This window comes from Ictidomys tridecemlineatus, chromosome 5 (genome assembly GCF_052094955.1).
Source record: "Ictidomys tridecemlineatus isolate mIctTri1 chromosome 5, mIctTri1.hap1, whole genome shotgun sequence".
NCBI classification, from domain to species: domain Eukaryota; kingdom Metazoa; phylum Chordata; class Mammalia; order Rodentia; family Sciuridae; genus Ictidomys; species Ictidomys tridecemlineatus.
In genome coordinates, this window is record NC_135481.1 from 176,921,481 (window position 1) to 176,942,195 (window position 20,715).

At 60.5% G+C, this 20,715-nt stretch overlaps 1 protein-coding gene across 3 annotated transcripts; it reads left to right on the forward strand.

Annotated features, from left to right (window-relative positions):
• Window positions 1-1,344: 1,344 nt before the first annotated feature.
• Window positions 1,345-20,080, forward strand: LOC106145035 (uncharacterized). 3 transcript variants are annotated; one of them, XM_078051628.1, is made up of 16 exons: window positions 1,345-1,621; window positions 3,277-3,398; window positions 4,643-4,859; window positions 6,648-6,752; window positions 7,561-7,692; window positions 8,414-8,498; window positions 8,588-8,651; window positions 9,020-9,105; window positions 9,541-9,723; window positions 11,408-11,461; window positions 12,237-12,386; window positions 13,200-13,267; window positions 13,465-13,510; window positions 15,291-15,354; window positions 19,076-19,155; window positions 19,935-20,080. In XM_078051628.1, the coding sequence occupies exons 1-16, from the start codon at window positions 1,539-1,541 to the stop codon at window positions 19,962-19,964; spliced, it is 1,569 nt and encodes a 522-aa protein (XP_077907754.1). In that variant the 5' UTR covers window positions 1,345-1,538; the 3' UTR covers window positions 19,965-20,080. The 3 variants fall into 3 exon arrangements, with proteins under 3 accessions (XP_077907754.1, XP_077907755.1, XP_077907756.1); XM_078051629.1 differs by having other exon boundaries at window positions 4,664-4,859; XM_078051630.1 differs by lacking the exon at window positions 11,408-11,461.
• The last annotated feature ends 635 nt before the right edge of the window (window positions 20,081-20,715 follow it).

The window sequence follows — 20,715 nt, forward strand, 5'->3', positions numbered from 1 at the left end:
GGCGGGCCTAGCCCAGGCCTCACCCACAGCAGGACATTGGACGGTAATAACTGGTATCATCATTAACGAGGGCTCTTGGGTTCCAGCCTCCTGGGGTTCACCTTCCCATCTTCCACTTCGACAGACTGAGGTTCAGAGGGAATCAGCAGCGGGGCCCTGCACCTTCTGCGTCCTTCCCAGGGGTTCTCCGCATGGAGGAGACTCCCGGGAAACCTGCCTCTCTCTGAAGACACTGGGGAAGCAGAGAACCCTTTGGGGCTCCAAGGAATCCTTCCCTCCCCTTTTCTTTACGGTGAGATTTGAAGGAGGCGCTTCCCTGAGCATCCTGGGACGCTCCCCAGGGACTCAGAGGGGGCAGGTCCCCTGGGGGCCCTTCTCAGGCGGCAAGACGCCCCCTGACGGTGATGTTGAGACCCAGGCGACAGGAATCAGGGGACGCATCAACTCTTAGAGCATCCTCCAACCCAGAAGCCCGTGACTTTAGGCCTCTGAGATTCTAGAACAAGATTCCATCCAGCAGACGCGCTGAGTCACACTAAGCTTAGCCACTGCCTTTGCTATTAGCCAAAGAACCGGCTAACGTGGGCCTCGTGTGGCCATCCACCTCAGCTCCTCTGTCCCCGGTGTCTCCAGGAGTCCCACACCTGCCCTGGCTGCATCCCTGGGTTGAGAAAGAACAAGGAATTAATCCCAGGGGACACCTATAAGCCGCCTACACACCTCTGCCCTTGGGGACTGCACCACCAGCCGTGATGGTCAGCAGGGGGCGCCAGTGTCCCCACGTCAGAGGCTCCTGGGGCTGTCAGGCGTAGTGACACCAAATCCCCGGTCACAAACCCCAGCTTGACCTCAGACATGCTGCACGACCTGGAACAAGTCTCAGTTTCCTCATCTGTAAAGTGGGAGTGAAGCCATTTTTTAACCATTCCCATGTGCCAGGCCCCGTAGGGATAGCCTCGTGACCTCCCTCCAGGAACCTCGCCGTCCCCAGGGGACACAGGTAGATTCGCTATGTGCATTACCCGGCAGGGAAAGGGGGTCTCGGAAGGAAGGTCGCCTGCCCACAGTCACACAGCCCCTGGACATCAGAGACAGACTGAACCCAGAGACGTGTCCTTGGGAATCAGAGTGAAAACTGTAGCTTGAACAACAGACGCGGAAAAGGCTTGGGGATGCCCGCTGCTGGTCACCGGCGCCCCTCAGCCCCGCCTCTGTGCCCCACCGCTCTCCTATCCCTGCTGCACCCCGCTTCCTCACTCCTCGGGTTCCATGACTCTGTCCTGGGAGGGCTGCAGCCCTGGTCCTGTTTCTCTGATGTTGATCCAAAGGGAAGTGGCCCATGTCCCAGACCGCACGGCCCGCCCACTTCCTCCTGGGGGCTGCTGGCCCCGGGGCCCAGAGCCTGCCCCTGTCCTCAATGCCGGGTCCTATCAGTTCTGGCAAGAAGCCCCTTGTCACCCAGTGCCAGGAGGACCCTCCCTCCCCCAACAGCTCCTCTGAAGGGCAGGGCCTGGCCAGGGGCTGGACTTCCTGTCCACATGCCCACCCCCACTTCAGAGCTCAGTTATAAAAGTTGTCCGGGAAGCTGGAGGCAGAGGCCGAGACCTGGATCCTGGGAGAGGTAAGGAGGAGGAGGCCAACGCGGGGTCTCCCCAACACTGCTGAGACCTGGTGAAATGGTGCATGGCTTCTTAGTGCCAGGAGAGCCAGGTTCAGTCCCAGCTCTGCCTCTTACTCTGTCCCCAGGAGCAAGCCATTTCTCCTTTCTCAGCCTCAGTTTCCTCATCTGTAAAATAGGTCTGGACGTCAGTGATCCCATCTTGATGAGGACGTAGTGATTTGATGGGGCCTGTAGAGTTCTTGGCACCCAGTGAGGACTCAAGAGGTCAGGGCAGGTGTGGACGCCTCCGGAGGAGAGCTGGGGAGGGCTGGGCGTGGGGTGCGCAGGGCCAAGGCCTGGGAGTGGTGAACTGACAGAGAAAAGGGCCTGACAGAGACCCACTCAACGCTGGCTGGCAGAATGAACAGTGGCTGAGTGTAAGGTCAGCCCGGAAGCCTGTGCAGTGGCACATGCCTTCAATCCCAGTGACTTGGGAGGCTGAGGCAGGAGGATTGCAAGTTCGAGCCCAGCCTCGGCAAATTAGCAAGAGCCTGCCTCAAAATAAACATTTTTAAAAGGGCTGCAGGTGTCGCGGTGTGGCTCAATGGTAGAGCACTTGCCCAGCATGTGAGAGACGCTGGGTCCAATCCCCAGCACCACAAAAAAAAAAAAAAAAATCATCCTAGAAACCAAATAGGGAGAGTCAATGCCACAGCCACACACTTCACAGACCAAGATTTGCATATTGATTTCTACTTCCCAATTTCATCACCATGTTGTGGGTTTGCTTGTGTCTGTTGGGGTCCTGGAGACTGAACCCGGGCCACGCACACACTGGCAGAGCTCTGCGCTGAGCGAGGTCCCCCAAGGAGCAGCCGGCTGGGTCCTGGAGCTCTCTCAGGCACCCCGGAGTGGCTCAGCCATCTGGGGCCCTCCGTGCGCCTCCTCAAGGTCCCTGCTCACCGTGACACCTGCCTGGAGATGCCGCATTCCCTGGGCTGCGTGTCGCTCCAGAGCTTGGCTTCCTGGTGGTGTCCTCCTGCCCCCAGAACGCCCTGCCTGCGGCCTCCGGGGCCCGGCTGCTCCTTTTGGCCAACTGGGGAGGGCTGAGTCCTGCTGGTTGGCCCTGGTACAAATGCCGATTCACAAACCTGAATGATTTCCCTGCTACTTGGCTCCAAGGCCCCGGTGCCTCCTCCTGCCCCATCAGCCTCCGGGGCACCTCCATCAGGACCCCACCCCTGGCTTCCTCACAATCCAGAAGCATCCAGCTGTGAAGGGAGCCCTGGGCCCTTGGACCCCTCACCACGGGCCGCCATGTTGGCAGCTGCGGGCGCTCACTGTGTGCTTCTGCACATCGTCAACAATCTGTGATCGTCCCCATGTTTCAGATGAGAAAACTGAGGCAGAGAGGAGTCAAGGGACCTGGGCAGGCCAGACAGACGGGAATGGCAGAGCCGGACTTTGAAGCCGGCCTGCAGGAGGGGAAGGGCCTGCAGTTGGGGGGTGCCCGGGCCAGAGCTATGGTGGCGGGAGGCGCAGGCTGTGTTCCAGGTCCCGCGGGTGGGAGCTGGGCAGGCAGGGGGCTGGGAGGACGGGGTGGGGGAGGCAGAGCCGGGAAAAGGGCTGCCAGTCCCCGGCTGGGACCTGGACGTCCTCACGCTCTGCGCCCACAGGTCCGACAGGAGGATGCGGCTGCTCTGGGCGTCCCTGCTGTGCTGGGCACTGCCGCCCCCCGCCCAGGGCAGGGCCCACAGCCCGCTCTACCTGCGGGTCAGCAAGGATCAGCTGCAGACAGGTGAATGTGGAGGGTGCGTGGCGGGAGGTGGGGGTCAGGAGAGGGGGCCGCACCCCCCCAGCTTCTCCCCACCAGCCACGGGACTCACCTGCGGTCCCGGGGGCTGACCTGTCTCTCTCTGGCTCTGTCACTTGGTGTGGCTCCCCAGTGCCCTAAAGAGCACTTTTTGTTTGTTTTTGGTACCTGATTGAACCCAGGGGCCCTCGACCCCTGAGCCCCATCCCCAGCCCTAGTTTGTACTTTACTTAGAGCCAGGGCTCACTGAGTGGCTTAGTGCCTTGCTTTTTCTGAGGCTGCTTTGAACTCTGATCCTCCGGCCTCAGCCTCCTGAGCTGCTGGGATTACAGGTGTGCGCTTTTCGAAAGCATTTCTAAGCTCCTGGTCCTCGCAGTCAAAGTCCCGCATCTCCCAGCTCTCCCTCCTCTCCATGACCTCCGTCTCCTTCCTTTCTTATGCAGCCCTTCTGCCAAAACGGGTGCCCGCTCCTCACTGGGGAGCTCTGACCCTCTGAGAAGGCAAAGCTCTTCCTGTGCCTCCTCTGGAAATCCCTCCTGATCCTCCCAGCAGGACTCTCCCTCCTTTGGGCTCCCAGTCCCTTGGTGGAGCCTCTTCTATGGCCCCATCCAAGTATAACATTGCACCTGTCGCCCTGTCCCTCTGTGTGCCTCCCTCCCCGCTGGCTGTGAGCCACTTGTGCCCCCCCACCCCTCCAGCCTCGCCATCTTTCTATTTCACAAACCCACCAGGCTCATAACCACCGCAGGGCCTTTGCACACACCGTTGCCTATGTCATTCTTCCCCAGATGGTCAACAGTGGGCTCCCCACCTCCTTCAGGCCTCGGTTCAAAGGTCACCTCCTCAGCGAGGCCCTTCCTAATCCCTCTGCCCCAAACAGGCCCTCAGCCTGTCAGGCTTCATCCGCTCCCTTTTAGTCTGTAGCACTTATGCTAAAAATTACTTTGCTCACTTCTCTGAGCGCTGGGATGTTGTCATCTCCCTGACTAGAGTGTAAACTCCACGGGGTCGGAACCAGGGTGCTGCTGTCCCCAGAGCCCTGCTGAGAAGTGCCTCATAAGGGCCTGTCAGCCACCAGCAGTGGGGACGCACCTGGAGTCCCGGCTCCTGGGGAGGCAGAGGCAGGAGGATGGCTGGGGCCCAGGCTTTCAGACGCAGCCTGGGTGACACGGGGGGGCACTGGTGAACGAGTGGGGGGAAGGCCCAGGCTGAGGAGGCCGTGTCGACAGACATTTCAGACCTGTTTGCAGAGCAGCAGATCCTGAGCCGCGTAGTCAGGGTGCCTGTGACGGGGACCCCTGGGGAAGGCGCGACTGTCCTGGACCACCTGCCCTTTGTCAGCAAAAGCCTGTCCAAGAAGAGCAGCGGCCTGGACCTGTCGCTGGTCGGGGACCTGCTCTCGGGGAAGAGCCTCCCTCTGCTGTCGGACCTGCTCCAGGCCGGCGGGTGAGTGGCCTGAGGCTGCTGTGGCCTTTCCTGCCCCGGGGACAGGCCTGCGTCCCGTTCTCGCCTATCCAGCGGAGACAAGGTGGGCAGCCGGGTGTCTCTGTGGCCTCTGCAGCCCCGAGCACAAGGCAAGGGTGACCTTCTGTCCCTCCAAGCCACTGAAACCCCCTGGGAAGGCAGGAGTGGGGTCTGAGCCAGGCTCTGAGCCCCGCAGGGCGGCCGCCCTGTCCCCTTTCTCTACAAACCTGTGTGGTGTCTTGAAAGACATTTTAAATAAATTGACCCCATCTAGCAGTCGAGACTCTCTGGGCCAGGAGTGTGGCTCAGGGCACGCGTCTGGCCCGCTCGAGGCCGTGGCTCAGACCCACCCTGCCAAGAGAAAAGGGGAAAAAATAGAGGATTTTTCTAAAAATCTGGCTTTTCCAATTGTGTCTGTTTGTCAAAGTGCCCCAAGCTGAGTCGCCTAAACAGCCTCACTGTCTGCCTAGAAATGAGGCCCAGGTACATACAGTGTGGGGTCACGGCCCTGTGGGCTGGCTCCCCGGCTGCTGTCACCTAGGGCGCCCTCTGGTGCTGGGTGTAGGAACTCCACCCGTCCCTGCTCTGCGCGCCGGGGATGCCGTCTGTGTGTCCAGAATCCCCCTACCCCAGGACACGTCATGTGGATTAGGGGCCTATACGACCCCAGGACAGCGTGGGATGACGGATCACGTCTGCAATGACCTTGTTTCCCAATAAGGTCACATTCTGAGGCTCTAGGGATTAGGACTTCAACATATGAATTTGGGAGCCAGGGACGTAATTCAGCCCTGACACTGATTCTCCTTAAAGCAGAACTCTGGGCCACCCTGTGCCCCTCCAGGATAACCACGGGTGGTAAGGGCCATGGCCCCGAGTCCGTCCCCAGCCGCCCCACCACTCACTATGTCCCTTGCTGGGCTCTGAAAACAAATGAGACAGAGAATTAAGGACGGACATGGGGACCCGTGAGACAAGTGCCTGCGCACAGGGCAGGGCTCCCCCCACATCGGTCCCCAGCATGAGCGCCTCGGACAGCAGGCCAAACCCTAAGACAGCAGACGACTCAGAGGACGTTTTCGGGGGTGGGGTGAGGTGAAAGGCCAGGGCACTGCTGGCGGGAGGAGGTGTGGCCCACAGGGCCCCAGCCTGGCCAAGGCCCTGGTCGGCTGCGGTCACCCTGGCCTGTGCATTCACAGTGCCTCTCCTGCCCGCCCCACCAGGGCGTGGCTTCGGAGAGCGGCAGGAAAGCTGCACGGATTCCAAGGCATTCTGGAACCTTCCAGAAAGTTCCCTGCTGGAGGCCAGGGTTTCCTCCCGTTTGAACTTGCAGCTGCCAGACTCTCTTTGCTCTTCTTTTCCAGAGCCTGCCTTTGTGGTCTTGTTTTCTGATTTGGTGTGGCTGTTTGTTTTGTTTTATCGAGGCTGGGGACCCAACCCTGGGCCTTGCACATGCCAGGCAAATGCTCTACCCCAAGCCTTGTCCCCAACCCCAGAGGCCCATATTTGAGTTCAGACAGGTGAAACATGACAAGACGGCCCCTCCACGTCTCCCCCCATTTCACAGAGGTGGACACTGAGGCCCAGACAAGGGAAGAGGCTTGTCCCGTCTTCAGGGCTTGGAGACTGTGATTAGAGCCCCGTGTTTCTCAGCCAGGCTGGGGTGACCGGAAGGGCTTGTCGCCCCAGCTTCTCCTGGGGTCTGCCCCTGTTCCCACCCATTCAGATACACACACCCACAAGCCTCACCAGCACCCTGTGCCTCTCCAGGTTGGTCATAGAAGATGCCAGAGGACCCGAGGTCACCCTGCAAATCCTAAGTGACAGCCTGCTGCAGGTCACGCTGCGCTGCAAACTGTACCTCTCGCTCCAGGGGTAAGTACACGTGGGCTTCCTCACCACCCAGACCTGCACTGCCAGGACGCCAACCAAAGCCACAGGCCACGTGTCACCACAAGGACCCTGATAGTCCTTTCTATCTGTGCACATTTGAAAGCCATTTTGCTGGTGGGAAAAATGAAGCACAGAGTGGGAAAGGGACTTGCCTGGATCACACAACGAATCATCCAGCCTTCTGACTCCATGCTGGGGGACACACACCCACTCTGGGCACCTGGGCAGCTCAGGGCCCTAACAGCGTGGCCTGAGGAGGGTCTAATACGCGCTCACTTGGAGGCTGGCACTCCTGGGCTGGGCAACTGACCGGACAGGTCTGCTCCCTGGCCTCAGTTTCCTCATCTGTGAAATGGGCACCGGGCTCCCTGCACTAAGCGGTACTGAGTGTTCATCTGCAAAACTCAGAAATGCCACAGAGCAGCCCGTGGACCACTTTTGCCCAGGAAGCGGGAAAACTCATCGATGCCCTTCAGCTACACGTCCACCCCCACTTTTCCTTGTAAAATATCTTCCTTCCCCTTGTCGGGTGGCGCCGTCAACGTGCTGAGTGACCATCGTCCTGGTGGGGGCTGTCCTCAGCAGGGGAGCCTGAGGCCCACCCCAAGGCCACCCTCAGCTCCAGGTGTGGGTCCCCCGTGAGGGTACCGCCAGGTCCCCCCGTTGTCCCTGTTTTAAGGAGCTCTCCTGATTTTCAATCTGAGTCCTCCGGGCAACCGTGGGGCCAGCTGTGACGTCCTGCCTCGACCTCGGGCCGGGTTAGAGCCTGTCCCACACGCCGTCCCTCCAGGATCCTGCGGCTCAAAGTCATCAAGAACATTCGCATGGGGGTGCGGCTGGAGCAGACGGGGAACAGGACCACGGTGGCCTTGGAAGAGTGCCACACCCCTCCCGGGAGCCTGAGCGTGGAGATCCTGGGCCAGTGAGTGGCAGAGCCCGGGCCCACTCCTCCCTCCCGAGCTGACCGACCTCAGAGACCAGGGCTGGGACTGCTGCCTCTCCCTAGGGTCTAGAGAGCCCAGGGCACCAGGGACAGGGTCATCTCCAAGGCCCCAGGCTGACAGGCCACCTGTCCCCATCTCCTGCCTCCACACCGGATGTCATGGCTGAGAGCCGCCACTCGGGCAGGCTCAGACCTCCGCCTGGTCCCTTCCTACAGGAGGACCTGCCCAGGCTGCCCCGCTCCGGGTCTCGGGTTCCCCACCAGAAAATGAGGTGCCCCCAGCACCCGCCAGCGGGGCGGCGTGGGGAGGGGGTCAGCCACAGGCCCACCCAGCGCAGGAGCTGCCCGGGAGGTGACGCTGCCTGTCGATCTCATGGGGACGCACCCGTGCAGATGTCCTCCGGGAGGCCTTCCGTGGCCTCTGCGGCCAGCTAGAGCTCTGTGCCATGGACGCTACCAAAGACAGAAGGGAAGAGAATCAGGAGAAAGTAGAGTTGGCGGGAGAGAAGGGGGGGACCAGCAGACCGCAAAGAGGGGAGAGAGGACAGGAGAGGAGAGGAGGGGGGACAGCACCAGGGAAGGGAGAGGCCAAGCCACCCAGGCCAGCAGGGGCCCCTCAGCCCAGCCCGGGCCTCCCCTCTCTGACCCACACCTGCCCTTGCACAGTGTGTCGGGTCCCACAGCTGTCCCCTTCCCCTAGGACAGACGCCCTCCTGGTGGACAAACCTCTGGAGTTGGTGGCCGGCGTCCTGGACCACTCCCTGCCCTTCCTGCTGCAGAAGATGGTGAGTGGCCCTCCCGCCCTGCCTCCGGCCCGCACCAAGGGAGCACGCCGACCTGACCCCATGCTAAGGAGGACCGTGTCGTCCCCCAGGTGTGCCCCCTGGCCACGGCCCTGCTCAGCTCCCTGCTGGAAGACCTACTGACCATCGTCCTCCGTAGGTCACTGCTGCTCAGGGCAGAGGCGTCCACTCCCCCGCCGGGCGCCAGGCACTGTTCCAGGCTCTGGGAATGCGACTGGGACAAGGCAGACCTCCCGCAGGGACCCTGCTTTCTAGTGGGGGGAAGGGGCCATGTCACTTGTGACCTTGACAGTCCTTGACCCTCTGAGCCCCTGTTTCCCTGTCTGATTCAAGGGGCCCACAGAGCAGGGCTGGGTGACCCAAAATCCTGCACGAAGCTGTCGCTCACTTTGTTCTGAGATGCACAAGCGCAGCCGACTCAGGGCTGGGGGTCGGGGGGACCTTTCTCCTGCCCCCCACCCCTCCCCTGCCATGGGCTGAGCCCTGGTTCTGTGTCCACCTAGCCCCGGCCATCTCGGGCCCAGAGGACGTCCAATACTACGTCACCACCACGGAGTTCAGGGAGGAGGCCATCCTGATGAGAGTCCAGGTGAGCGGCCCTCGGCCAGCAGACCCTCTGGGGACGTCCGCTGGTCCAGGGGAGATGGACAAGGAGGAGGGGGAAGGGAGGAGGAGGAGGGGGAAGGGAGGAGGAGGCCCGTGGCCGGAGCTCACCCAGGGCCGCCTGGCCAGCGAGGGGGCTCAGCTCTGTCCCAGCACTCCCACCCGGGACGTCCCTCCACCTGGGGAACCGCAGTGTCTGGCCCGCTCTGTCCCCTGCTCCTTGGGACACAGGAGGTGGCAGGATGCGGAATCTGCCTGGGTCCCACGGGGCCCTTCTGACAAAGGCACAGAGAAAAGGGTGGGATCAAACCGGGGGACGCGGGGAGCCAGGCCCCTGGATCAAAGCCCAGGCAGGTCCTTGGCAGTCAGCTGCAGCCGGGAGCTGCTCCGCTCAATGTCCCCTTCCTTCTTCTCTCTGAAGCTTGTGACCCCCTGTGGCCCAGCCCAGAGGGCCCCAAGGCCTGACCACCTGGCCCCGCGACCCCTCCCACCATTAGCCCCAGGCAGCATGGCCGACCTGGTCTTTCAGACGGAGCTCTACAACGACATCCTGTCCTGCCTCTACGGGAGCAGGGAAGTCCACGTGGCCCCCCAGGACCCCGCAGTGAGTGCTCCAGGGTGGGGCGGAAGGGCCTTCACCGCTCTATGTTTCACAGGAAGAAACTAAGGCCCAGTGGCGAAGTGCTGTCCTGGGCCCACATAAGTCACCCGTGCCCTGGGCCTCACCTGGGGACTCCTATCTCGGCCTCAGAACCCCGCACGGAAGCCCCTCGCCCGAGACGTCACTGTTCACAGCCCTTACTGCCCCTCTTCATCCGCAGCACTCAGCAAATGTTTGTTGAAGGCCCACTGTGTCCCGGGTCCCATGCGCACGGCGTCCCTGCCCCTACAGAGCTCAGGGCCTCGTGGTACACAAACAGCTTATTTTATTTAAAATAAGCAGGGCACTGGGGTAGTCAGTGGCTAGTGATAGCCAAAGGGCCACCGTGAACAGCACAGTGTGTGACGGTATCTCCGAGAAGTGACCTAGAGAGAGCAAGGAAGCACATACTCAAAGGTCCCCAAGAAAAGCCAGTTCCCAGGGTGGATGGGGATCAAATGAGCAAGAAACACAGATGGATCCACCCAGAAGCAGCTCATTACACCCAGAATAAAGGCTCCTTCCTGCAGTTCCAGGGTACTGTGCCATCTGACCCCTGTCCCTCTCTCTAGCCTGGTCTTCTCACCCCCCACCATTCCAGACACACAGGCTGAACTGGTTCCTACCTCAGGGCCTTTGCACCTACTGTTCTCTGCCTGGGACACTCTCTCCACTGTTGGTCTCAGTTCAAACGTCATCTGCTCAGAGAGCACCTTCTTGACCACTTCCATTCCCACCAAAACACTGGTCATATTCTAACTTTATATATGTACACGTTTATATAAGGTTATATATACGCAAAGTGGAAAATTTCACACCATGAATCTGGTTCATGCAAAAATAAATTAATAAATATATATATATATATATATATATATATATATATATATATATATTTGTATGTAAAATAGTGTGTACAAACCAAGACCCAGATAGGGCAAGTTATATGTTTAAGGTCATCCAGCAGGTCACATCTGGACTAGAGCCAGGTCTCCTGCCTCGCCCTGCTGTCCCCTCCTGTCCCTCTGTCCCACAGAGGTGTGGAGCCCTGAGGCATTAGGTGGAAGCCCGTGACCCTTGTCTGCAGAAGTTCTTGTGCCCGTGGACGGGGGTCGGTGTGCCGGGGTACTCTTTGCAGCGCCACTTGTGATGGGGGGAAAGTGCCGTTGACGTGGATGTCGTGGCCACATACAGCAGGTCGGGGTGGGTGTGGCAGAAAGGAGTGTGCTAAGGAGGACCTGTGACCTCAGGTGGGACCAGGAGGCAGTGCATGTGGCCAGCAGGTTCCCATGTGACTCGGACGTTCTCCTGATTAGCACCGTGTTCCCACGTGGCCTGATGAGAAAGTCCCCTGGGGTGGGGGTGTCCCCATTTATGGCTTGTACGAGGCAAAGCGACCCAGGAGGTCGTCCGGGAACCCGTGCTGAGTGACGTGGTCCCCGTGACGGTCTCTCCATGTCGCCAGGTAGGAGTTCTCAGAATCAGCTGAGAGAAAAACCGTGGAAACAAGGAAACGTGAAGTTTCCAGACGGAGCCTGCAGAGACGCTGGGCGCGGGGCCCCTGTCCTGCGGAGACCAGCCAGAGAGCAGGCGGCGTCCCTGTCCCCAGGGCTGCAGGACACGCGCACACACTCTGTCCTTTTTCCAGGCTGCTGACCTGGTCCAGCTGCTGTCCCCGGGAGAGCTGGAGCCCGGGCCCACGGTAGGGGCACTGCCAGCTCCCCCAGCGCTCTGGCCGGTGTCAGGGAAGGTTCTGGAACAGGGCGGGACTGGGCGGGCTCCATCTGGCCAGGGCTCCCCCTGGAGACTCCAGACATCCCTGACCTGCCTCCCCAGGCCTGGGGAGGAAACGAGGGACAGCAAATGCACACCTGAGGGTGCTGCCAGCACAGGTGACCGTGACCTTGAGGAGCCCCACCCGCTGGGCAGGGCTGTGTGCGGCCCTCCACCGGGTCAGGTCCCCCCTCCAGAGGCTCAACCAGGGAAGTCATTGTCACCTCACGTTGCGAAGCAGATGGCAGAACCAGGATTTGAAACCAGCCTCTGGCCCCCAAGTCCAAGCTCAGTGCCCTCTTCAAAGGCTTTTGGAATGTGGCATCGAGGCACTTAGGGAGGGCACTTAGGGGAGGGAACTGAAAACGCTCCTTCAATCCCTCCCAGCTTTATGGGATAGGTGCACAGAGAGATTAAGAAACTTGCCTCAGGTCACACAGCTTGCAAGTGTTGGGACTGGAACTCTGGTGCCAAAACTTATATTCTTACCTTAAGTATGAACAGGACAAAGAGGATGTAATCCCACCTCTGAAAAGTTCAGAGAGGATAAGCAACCTCTCCAAGGTCTCACAGCAAGCTACTACAGAGCTAGAATGAAAACCCAGACGCGCTGCCTCCTGGGTGGTCTTGTTCCCTTTCTCTGAGCTGAGCCTAGGGACCATCTCCCGGCCACGGCCTCACACTTCTGCTCTAACTTCCTTCAGGCTTCTGATGGGTCCAGAGGGAGCGTGGGACTGACCATCAACACTCCGGATCCTCCCACTGTCCACCTGATCGGCCATACAGCTACGGTCACCCAGCCGGGCTCCCTGGTACTGCTGGGGCCCAACAGCACCTCCAGCTCCATTTCCTGGGTGAGTGAGGCTCGAAGGTGGTTGTTCGGGGGTCCTGGGCCCACTGACCGTGGGCAGGGTAACAGGAGGGCAGGGCAGAGCTCACCACCGTGTCATCAGCTGACTTCAGTCACACTCAGGCCACCGTGCCCACTGCCAGGACTGAAGCCCACTAGCACCTGCTCCCGAGCCCACCCCAGGGCTGCCCACGGGTGTCCTCAGAACTGAAGGGTCATGTCCCCATCCCTCGGCTCTGCACTCCTGCTGGGTGACCAAGGTCCCTGCACCCTCTCCCTGGACGTCAAGGCATTAGGAGGCCAGGAGGAGGCCGGGTCCTCCATGCCCCAGGGCCAGCCAGGCTGGAGAGGGCAGCCTAGGGGCCTGGGGGATGGGCAGCCTGGGGGCCTGGGGGACAGACAGCCCCTGGTTGTCTCTTAGTTCTGTTCCCCTGAGGTGACCACTTCCCATTTAACAGACCTGGACACAGGGAAGCTGCCTCAGATAAGAGGCCAGGGGTCCGTGAGTCCTTGGGGTCCCTGGAGCCTGTTGTACAATTCCGTGGCCCAGAAGCTGGCCACGTCTGGCACGTGCAAAAAGTCCATTTTTGAAAGGTGAATCTGGAGGGGCCTCCTCACAGCCCTGGGCTCTCTGCTTCCAAAGCCAGGTGCTGGAACCGGTGACAGTCACCGCAAAGAAAGGCTCCCCCCCACCACCCCACCACCCCCGCAGCCAGCCCCAGCCTCTCCCTTGGCAGGGCCCAGGAGCACGGACGGTTCCCTGCCTGGAACGCAAATCCCACTCCCCTCACAACCTCATTCTCCCAATTCCTCCTAGAAACTCCTGTCAACGGCTACATTTTCCTCCACAAACCAGAAATTAAAACTCCAGTTCTCTCCAAACAGGTAACGTTTTTTGTTTGGAATGTTCTGGGAAAAAAAAAAACAAAACAAGACAGCCGACAGCAAGAGTGGAGGGGGAGGGTGTGGTTGTGGGCACAGTCCCACCTGCTGTCAGCATGGGGGGAGGGGGGGCACTGTGTCCACCCCGCCAGCCCCGCCAGCCGCCCTGACCTGAGAGACGGACCTCTTTCCTCTGGTAGTGCCGTGGTCACCCTGGGCCCTTACCCGGCTGTTCTCAAGAAGCAGGTGAGTCCCTTCCCATAGCCCTGGCCTCCCTGTGGTCTCAAAGGACCCAGCGCTGGACAAACCCAAGGTCCCAAGCCACTGGTGCCGCGGGGTGGAAAGGCTCATTCGCTTCCTGACCCATCTCCTCTCCCACTGGGTGGCAGGGAGAAGCCTCTGGGCTTCAACTTGCCCCTTACCCTCCTCCTCACACTGAGCCAACACTAACCGAGCACCGACTCTGCCCGGCCCTGCTCAGGGATGTGTTGGGGAGCAGCGAGGAGGTCCCTGCCCTGAGGAAGGCCTGCGTCATCGGGTGAGGCCACACTCCCCAGGAGCCGCAGTAGGGCACATTATAGAGCACTCATAGGCCACAGGCAACACGGGGGCAGGGGACAGGGGATCAGGCATGTGCGTTGGGGTCAGACTGAAAAGGAGGGTCTGCGAAGGCCTCGTTGACAAGCTGAGACCCAGAGGAGAAGTGGGGAGACTGGGGCTGTTGGGAAGAAGTGGACCCAGGCCCCCGGCCAGGCGTGCCTGATGGACAGGTGGCTGTTGCAGGGATAGTGAAGGAGGTCAGAGAGGGGGCAGGGGCAGGCTCACAGCAGGGGTGGCCGGTCCTCTGAGTGAGCCAAGAGCTATGGAAGGGAGTGTCCAAGCAGAGGAGGCTCAGACTGGAGGGCCAGGTAGAGGCTGGAGGCCAGGAAGAAGGCTGGCAGGAGGAGCAGCCCAGCACTGGAGAGGCCCTGAGTGAGGAGGTGGTGGCGTGGAGGGCAGCAGTCAGTCATGGGTGTGTTTGAAGGTGGCACTAAAGGGACCTCTCAGTGGAGCCGATGTGGGGAAGAGCGGTGTCCAGAGCCAGGTTTTCCACGGGCACCTCATCCCCTGCATGTTGAGGACAGCCGCGCAGGGCTCCCCGCTGCAGGGGCTGGCCTGAGCCCCCTGCTCACAAGGGAGGAGGAGGGGAGGCCTCTTCAGGTCCCAGGGCCAGGTGCCTGTGCAGGGCCAGGGGCACGCTCTGTTCTCAGCCTCCTCCGTGTCCCCGGGCCAGCGGGGACAGCCCTTCAGTCTTGGCTTTGAGTGTGAGGAAATGTGGGAGGAGAAAACAGTTCTTGGCATGTGGTCCTTAACTCCAGCCAGCCAGAGCGCGACCCGGCCAACACGACGAATGTCACCACCTGCGCCACCTTGGGCCTTCCTCCCTCCATCTCTACCTCACAGAGTCCCAGGGCTGGAGGTCCTGAGGGTCATGTGCCCGGGTCAGGGACTTCTGTGACACCCCAGGGGCAGTCCTCAGGCCAGGCTGCCATGCATCTGGTCAGACAAGCCACGCGCTGTCCGTGCCACCCGCGTCACAGACACCACCTACCTCCTGTGACCACCTCCCGGGGGATAGGAGGAGGGCGATGAGGAGGAGGGGCCTCCCCAACCTGTCCGCTGGGTTGGGACCATCCTGGTCATGGCCCCCTCAGCACGTCCCCAGTGACAGGAGGTGGCAGCTCCACGTGTGACATTACTGGCACCTCTCAGCCTTAGAGAGCTCCCTCGTTGTCCCCAGTGGCACCTGTGAGGCTTTGGCCCTGGGCTCCACAGACCAAGAGAGTCCACAGGGGGAGGCTGTCTCTTTCTGAGGCCCTTCGTGTCCCCCAGTCCCTTCACCAGTCTGGCCAGCTAGCCCCAAGGTCCTTCAAAAGTGCTATCTCCATGTTGTCCCCATGGGCATCTGTGCACTGGGTCCTTCGTCCCAGCCCAGCCGGGGGGACGTTCCTGGAGGTGACCTTCCTGTCCCCTTGCTCTGCTGCAGGAGGAGCAGCTGCGGGCTTCTCTCTCTCGGTTCCTGAAGAGGAGGTTCCTGCCCCATCACAACGGTAAGCCCCTCTCCGCCATGCCACATGTCACGTGGCTTGGAGCAGCTCCCAACAAGTCCAAAGGGCCTTGTCCCCAGGTGGGCTGAGAACTGTGTCAGGGAAGGCAGGCGGCAGGGCAGACGCTGGACCTGGTGTGACGGGCAAGTGCCCTCTTGTCCTGCCCGGTGGCCGTGTGAGGGCAGCTGGGGGTGGAGGGGGCACTGCTGCTCGGGAGGGGAGGCTGGCGTTCGGAGGAAGGGCCTGGAGGGGAGGCAGCCCGCAGAGCACCAGGTGGGCCTCGGGGAGGCCACAGGAAGGGGTGGCTCGTCGGTGACCGCGCACAGGGCAGGGATCCTGACCCGAGAGATGCGGAGGCTGCGCTTCACCTTCACCCCAACGCAGGACACTTGTTAGCACGAAAAGACGGGCCAGGGGTCAGGGGTCAGGGGTCAGGGGCCATCTGGGCCTTTTACTCAGGGAAGAGACTGCACCTCCAAAGGGCCACTTCCCTGCTCTCAGGAGGGGCCGGGCTGTCGGGGCTGTCCTGAGAGCCGACTGGGTGAGCGGGTCAGTTGGACACGGGGAATCTGAACTTGGGGCGGGGGTCTGTGCTCAGCCCCGGGAGAGGGTTGTTCGGGGAGAGGTGAGAGCGGGCGGCGTCTGGCTCTTTCTCACTCCCTTCTCCCAGGCCTCGCCACTGGGGGCTTGTCTGGCAAGAAATTCAAGCTCTGCCAGAGCACCACGGCCTCCCTGGGGCTCCCCCACAGCAGGCCCGGGGGCAAGGCTGGTCTGGGTGAAGCGGGAAAGCCTGTCCAGCAGCAGTGCGGAAGGCCGCGTGGGGCCCGGGAGACTGAACTGTCAGAGCCTCAGAGCCCTCCCCACCTGGCCCTGCTCCAACTGTCGCCAAGGTGACCTGTCCCAGGGATTGTCCCTCCCTCTGGGAGCTGACAAGTCTGTTAATTGATGTCTCCTCTGGACCCTGCCCCAGTCCATTTGCTCCTCACCTTTTAGCCACCCACTGACGCCTCCTGGGCCTGGTCACACGCAGGAAGGAGAGCGGTAAGGGGAGGAGGCGGGAGAACCAAGAAAGACCAGGAAGCCTAAGAGGGGCAGGGCACCCCACTCCTAGGGCCACCAGGACACCAGCCGTAGCCCTCCTCTCCCTCCCGGGAGAAGTCTGTGTCACTACTTTGTAAATCCACCCTGTGTGATGTGAGAAAATACAAATAAAAACCCGAGACAGTGAGACCCGGGGGAGGAGGTGGGGGGGCCACCTTGACGGCCTTCCCCGCTCCCAGGAGGAGCCCTCCCGGTGCTGCCGGTGACAGTCTCCAGAAAACACTGACCCTCTCCAAGTGCTGGCCCCCCACCCCCAGCCCAAGGACTCAAGTTCCTGAGTGACACGCCCACTAAGCCACCCACAGCCTATACACTCCCAGTCCCCTCCTTGGTTCAGTGGCTCATTTTCCACCAGAAAGTGGGTCCGTTCCCGTAGGTCAGCCCCGTTCCTGGACAGAAGGCAGGAATGATCTGTGACATGGTCTCTGTGACGCCTGCCTTCGCGTCCCTCTCCAGCGTTCAAACTTCCACCCGTGGGCAGCAGCACTCGCCACCGTAACCGGCGGTATCCTGGGGAAGTGAGCCGGGAAGACCGAGTGCAGCTGGGGCTCAATCCTACAGAGATGCACTTGGCCTCCTGGCCTCAGCCTCCCCTGCAGTGGGCGGGACAGTCACCATTCGCCATGTGATTACTTAAGTGTCTGTGTCCCAACCAGAGAGTGAGCTGCCTGAGAGCAGAGCCCCCAGGTCTCCCATGCAGCCCAGCACTCTGCCCGCAGCCTCACGCCCCGAAGACACTCATGTAGGATAAACAGACTGAATCTACTCACCCCCTGGCTCTTCATCTTTCGGATGGAACCATCCCACCAGGTCCAGAGAGGTTAAGTGACTGACCCAAGGTCACATGGCAAGTCTCTGGCAGAGTTGATTCCAGAACCCTGGTTTCTGGCTTCCCCGACAGGAGTCCTTGTGCTGTGACTCCTCTTAGGACACAGGGTAAAGAAGCAGGTGGGCTCCAATGCCAGCCAGACTGAGACCTACGGGGCCAGGGAAGCTGGGCATGAAGTGATTCAATTGGTCTCTGAGAAGGAGACTAATTGAAGGCAGAGGAGGGTGGCAAGGGAAGACCCAGAGAGGCAGCCAGGTGCCAGGTGAACAGGGGCGCAGCTGCTGGGGAAAGGGGTGCTCTTCGTACTGCAGCCTCCCTGCAAGGGGAGGCCAGGGCCAAGGCCACTGAGGAATCCGGAGGGCTGCCTGCAAGAAGCAGCCCAAATAGGAGAATCGGCAGGAGGGCCATCTGGCCTCCACACAGGGAAAGGACCAAGCTGGGCAGCCTGGAGGCTGGGGCCAAGGGACTGTGGAGAGGCGTCTGCATGGTGAGGACAGAAGGAAGACACGCACCTGTCACTCTTCCTCCATCCCACCCCCACCTGTCGGTGCCAGAAGGACACAGCTGGGGGGGGTGGGGGGGGTTACACTCTCCTTCCCTGGGGCCAGGTGACAGTGTGGGTGGGGCTGGCTAAGGGCTGCTCAGCCCGGAAAGAGGAGTCGGGGAGCCCAAGCCAGGCCTCAAGGTCAAGTCTAAGGAAGTTTGCAAAAACCAACTGGCCGAGTGGCTAATTCACAGAAACTGAAACTGAAAACTGCCCAGTTCTCCACGTTTACCAAAAACTTGCCTTCAGGACTCTGGGTAGATAAGTATATTCATGAATACACTTATATATTTGATGGATATCATCCTATTAGCAGAATCCAATCAGGAGCTCCTAAAAAATGCTGAAATGTCAGTAGAAACAGAATGGCTCAAAAACAGGATTAGAAAAAAGTTGGAATAAACCAAAAAATTCACCTGCAAGAAGCAGCCCAAATAGGAGACTCAGCAGGAGGGCATTTTTTAGGAGCTGGGTATTTCCAGCACAGTTTTCCCACAGCTGAAGAGCAGTGCGCCTCCCTGGAGGGCTCCTGAGAAGCCTCAACAGATCCACCATTCCTTAACTAGCTGCTGCCAAACAGACCTTGGGCTGGGCCGTGGCACCGAGGCAGTGCCTGCCAAGTGCCCCAGGACCCTGGGTTCAATCCCCAGAAGGTTGGGGGGTGGGGGCGTGGCTCACAATGACAGAGGCCGGAGGCCAACCTGGAGCAGCAAGTCTCTCCGTCCTGCAGGGGAGCCTGGTTTTCTGGTATGGAGATGGCCCCAGGTTGCAGGAGGAGGGGGGTTTCACAGTTTCCAACGAGGGCGAATTACTCACTGGAGACTGCGGGCAGAGCTGTTGGGACACACGGGGACCTAGTTGTGCTGGTTGAAATTTGAACTCGGGAAGGCAGGGTAGGAAGTCACGGGAAGAGCTCACAACTCGGAATCCACTGCTCACCTCCCTTCCTCTGCGACCTGGAGCCTCACTCTGTGCTCCTCTCCTTCCAGGGACCATCTGCCATGGGGAAGGTCAAGGCCCGGGGTTCAGTACTGCCCCCCTCTTCAGGCCCCGTTGGGTGGAGAGGCTGGGCATAGGCGGGAGGGCGGAGGTCGGCTCTCCCCTGAGGGCCGGCATTAAGGTTGGGCAGCGTTTTCCCAGGGAGCGGCCTTGTGGAAGGTCATTTTCCAGAGCCTTCCCAGGGGAGCAGGCAGAGTCCTCTGGCCTGGCCCCGCTCACCCCCCAGCACCCTCCCCGCTCCCCTCTTGTAGCGCAGCTCAGAGGACACAGCCTCCCGCTGCCCAATGTCAAGGGCCTCTCCTTCAACCAGGCCCACATGGACCTCTCCGAGGTAGGTGCAGAGGGAGCCCTTTGCAGGGGAGGTGGGGGTCAGAGGCTCCCGCTCACCCGCAGAGGCGGAGGCTCAGTTGGAGGATGCGCCTGCGTGGGCCCAGCCCTTTGCCTCCCTTTCCTTAACCACCTGTCACAGCTGTCCTGGACGCTAGGCCCCATTACAGATGAGGAGACCGAGGTTCCTCAGGCCTACAGAGTCCTTCAGGAAGCCAGACCACAGGGCTGAAGAGCTCAACGCCTTCCACACATGCAGGACTCTCACAATCAGCTCCACAAAGTCATTTTTATCTCAGAGGGAACTAAAGGCTCAGAGAGGCAGAGAAAATGAGAAAACTTGCCCAGCACAGCAGAGCTGGAGTCCAAGGGGCTCATCTGAACTCACCTATTGTTACCTTAGCCAGGACTACCCACCTCCCTAGAACTCAGGTGCCCCCAGAACAGGGCTATAGTTTACATGACGAGTGCCACCAGGAGTTGAGCAGTGCACAACCTCACATCCTTGCATGGCAGGCCTGACCACCCCTCATTCCTTCATTGCCATTCACTCAGTCAATGTATCTCAGGAAAAGCCCCCAAGTCTGGTCTGTTCCTTGCTCGCAAGCATCTCTGAGACTCCTTCTCCTCTGCTCAATCCTCTTTGTCCACCTGGTCTCTGACTCTTTCTTCTTGGAGTGTTCTTGGGACAGGGTGCAGTTCCTCTCTAGAACAGCCTCAGGGAGAGTGGGTTTTATGGGCATCGAGGATGAATGGGGAGTGCAACTCTGTTTCTGTTCACAGAACTACCTGCTGCTGACCATTCCAGAGTAGCCGGTTCTGACCCAGGACCAGTCCCTGCCCTCAACCACGCATGCTCAGGACCTCCAGGTCAAGAACGGCTGAATCACCGTGGACTTCTCTCTACAATAAAGATGCTTCCTGCTGGAGGAGGAGTCTGCTCCGTAGTCGCTGACCTACCGGGTTCTGGGAGGCGGGGGCTGTGTCCAGCTATTTAAATGAAGCCCGTGGTCCTGGCTCCTGGGGCCTGGGGCGGGGGGGTCTGAGCTCTGTTCTCAGCTCTTCAAGAAAAGGGAGTTTCCTCCAAAAACGAAGAAAAGCCTGTGAGTTTCCAAAGCCCAGGCCCTGAGCGGATGGGGTGACCGTCATGCAGGATGGGTGTGCCATGACCATATGCCAAAGTCGGGAGGGTCCCAGAGACGCCAAGTGGCCCAGGCAGAAGGTGGCAGGCAGGGAAAGGCAGGGCAGGGGCTGGTGCAGCGGGAAGCCTGGGGCCCGCAGGGCAGAGCAGACACAGCACAGGTCCTCACACCCGCCACCTGTCACACCCACAGTAAGGACACAGCTCCCTGAAGGTCTTGGGTTCGAGGGTGACTCTGCAGCCATGGTGCGCCCAAGGGAGCCTGGGAGCCCCTCCCCAGGGCAGCCCCACCCACCCAGGTCACACCCAGCATCCGCCCAGCACCTGGGGATGCCCACTACACCAGAGGGCTACTGGAGACCCTGTGTCCCCTTTCACCAGTGTTAAGGGTCAGCTTGCTAAGCAACGTGTGTGTCCCCATCA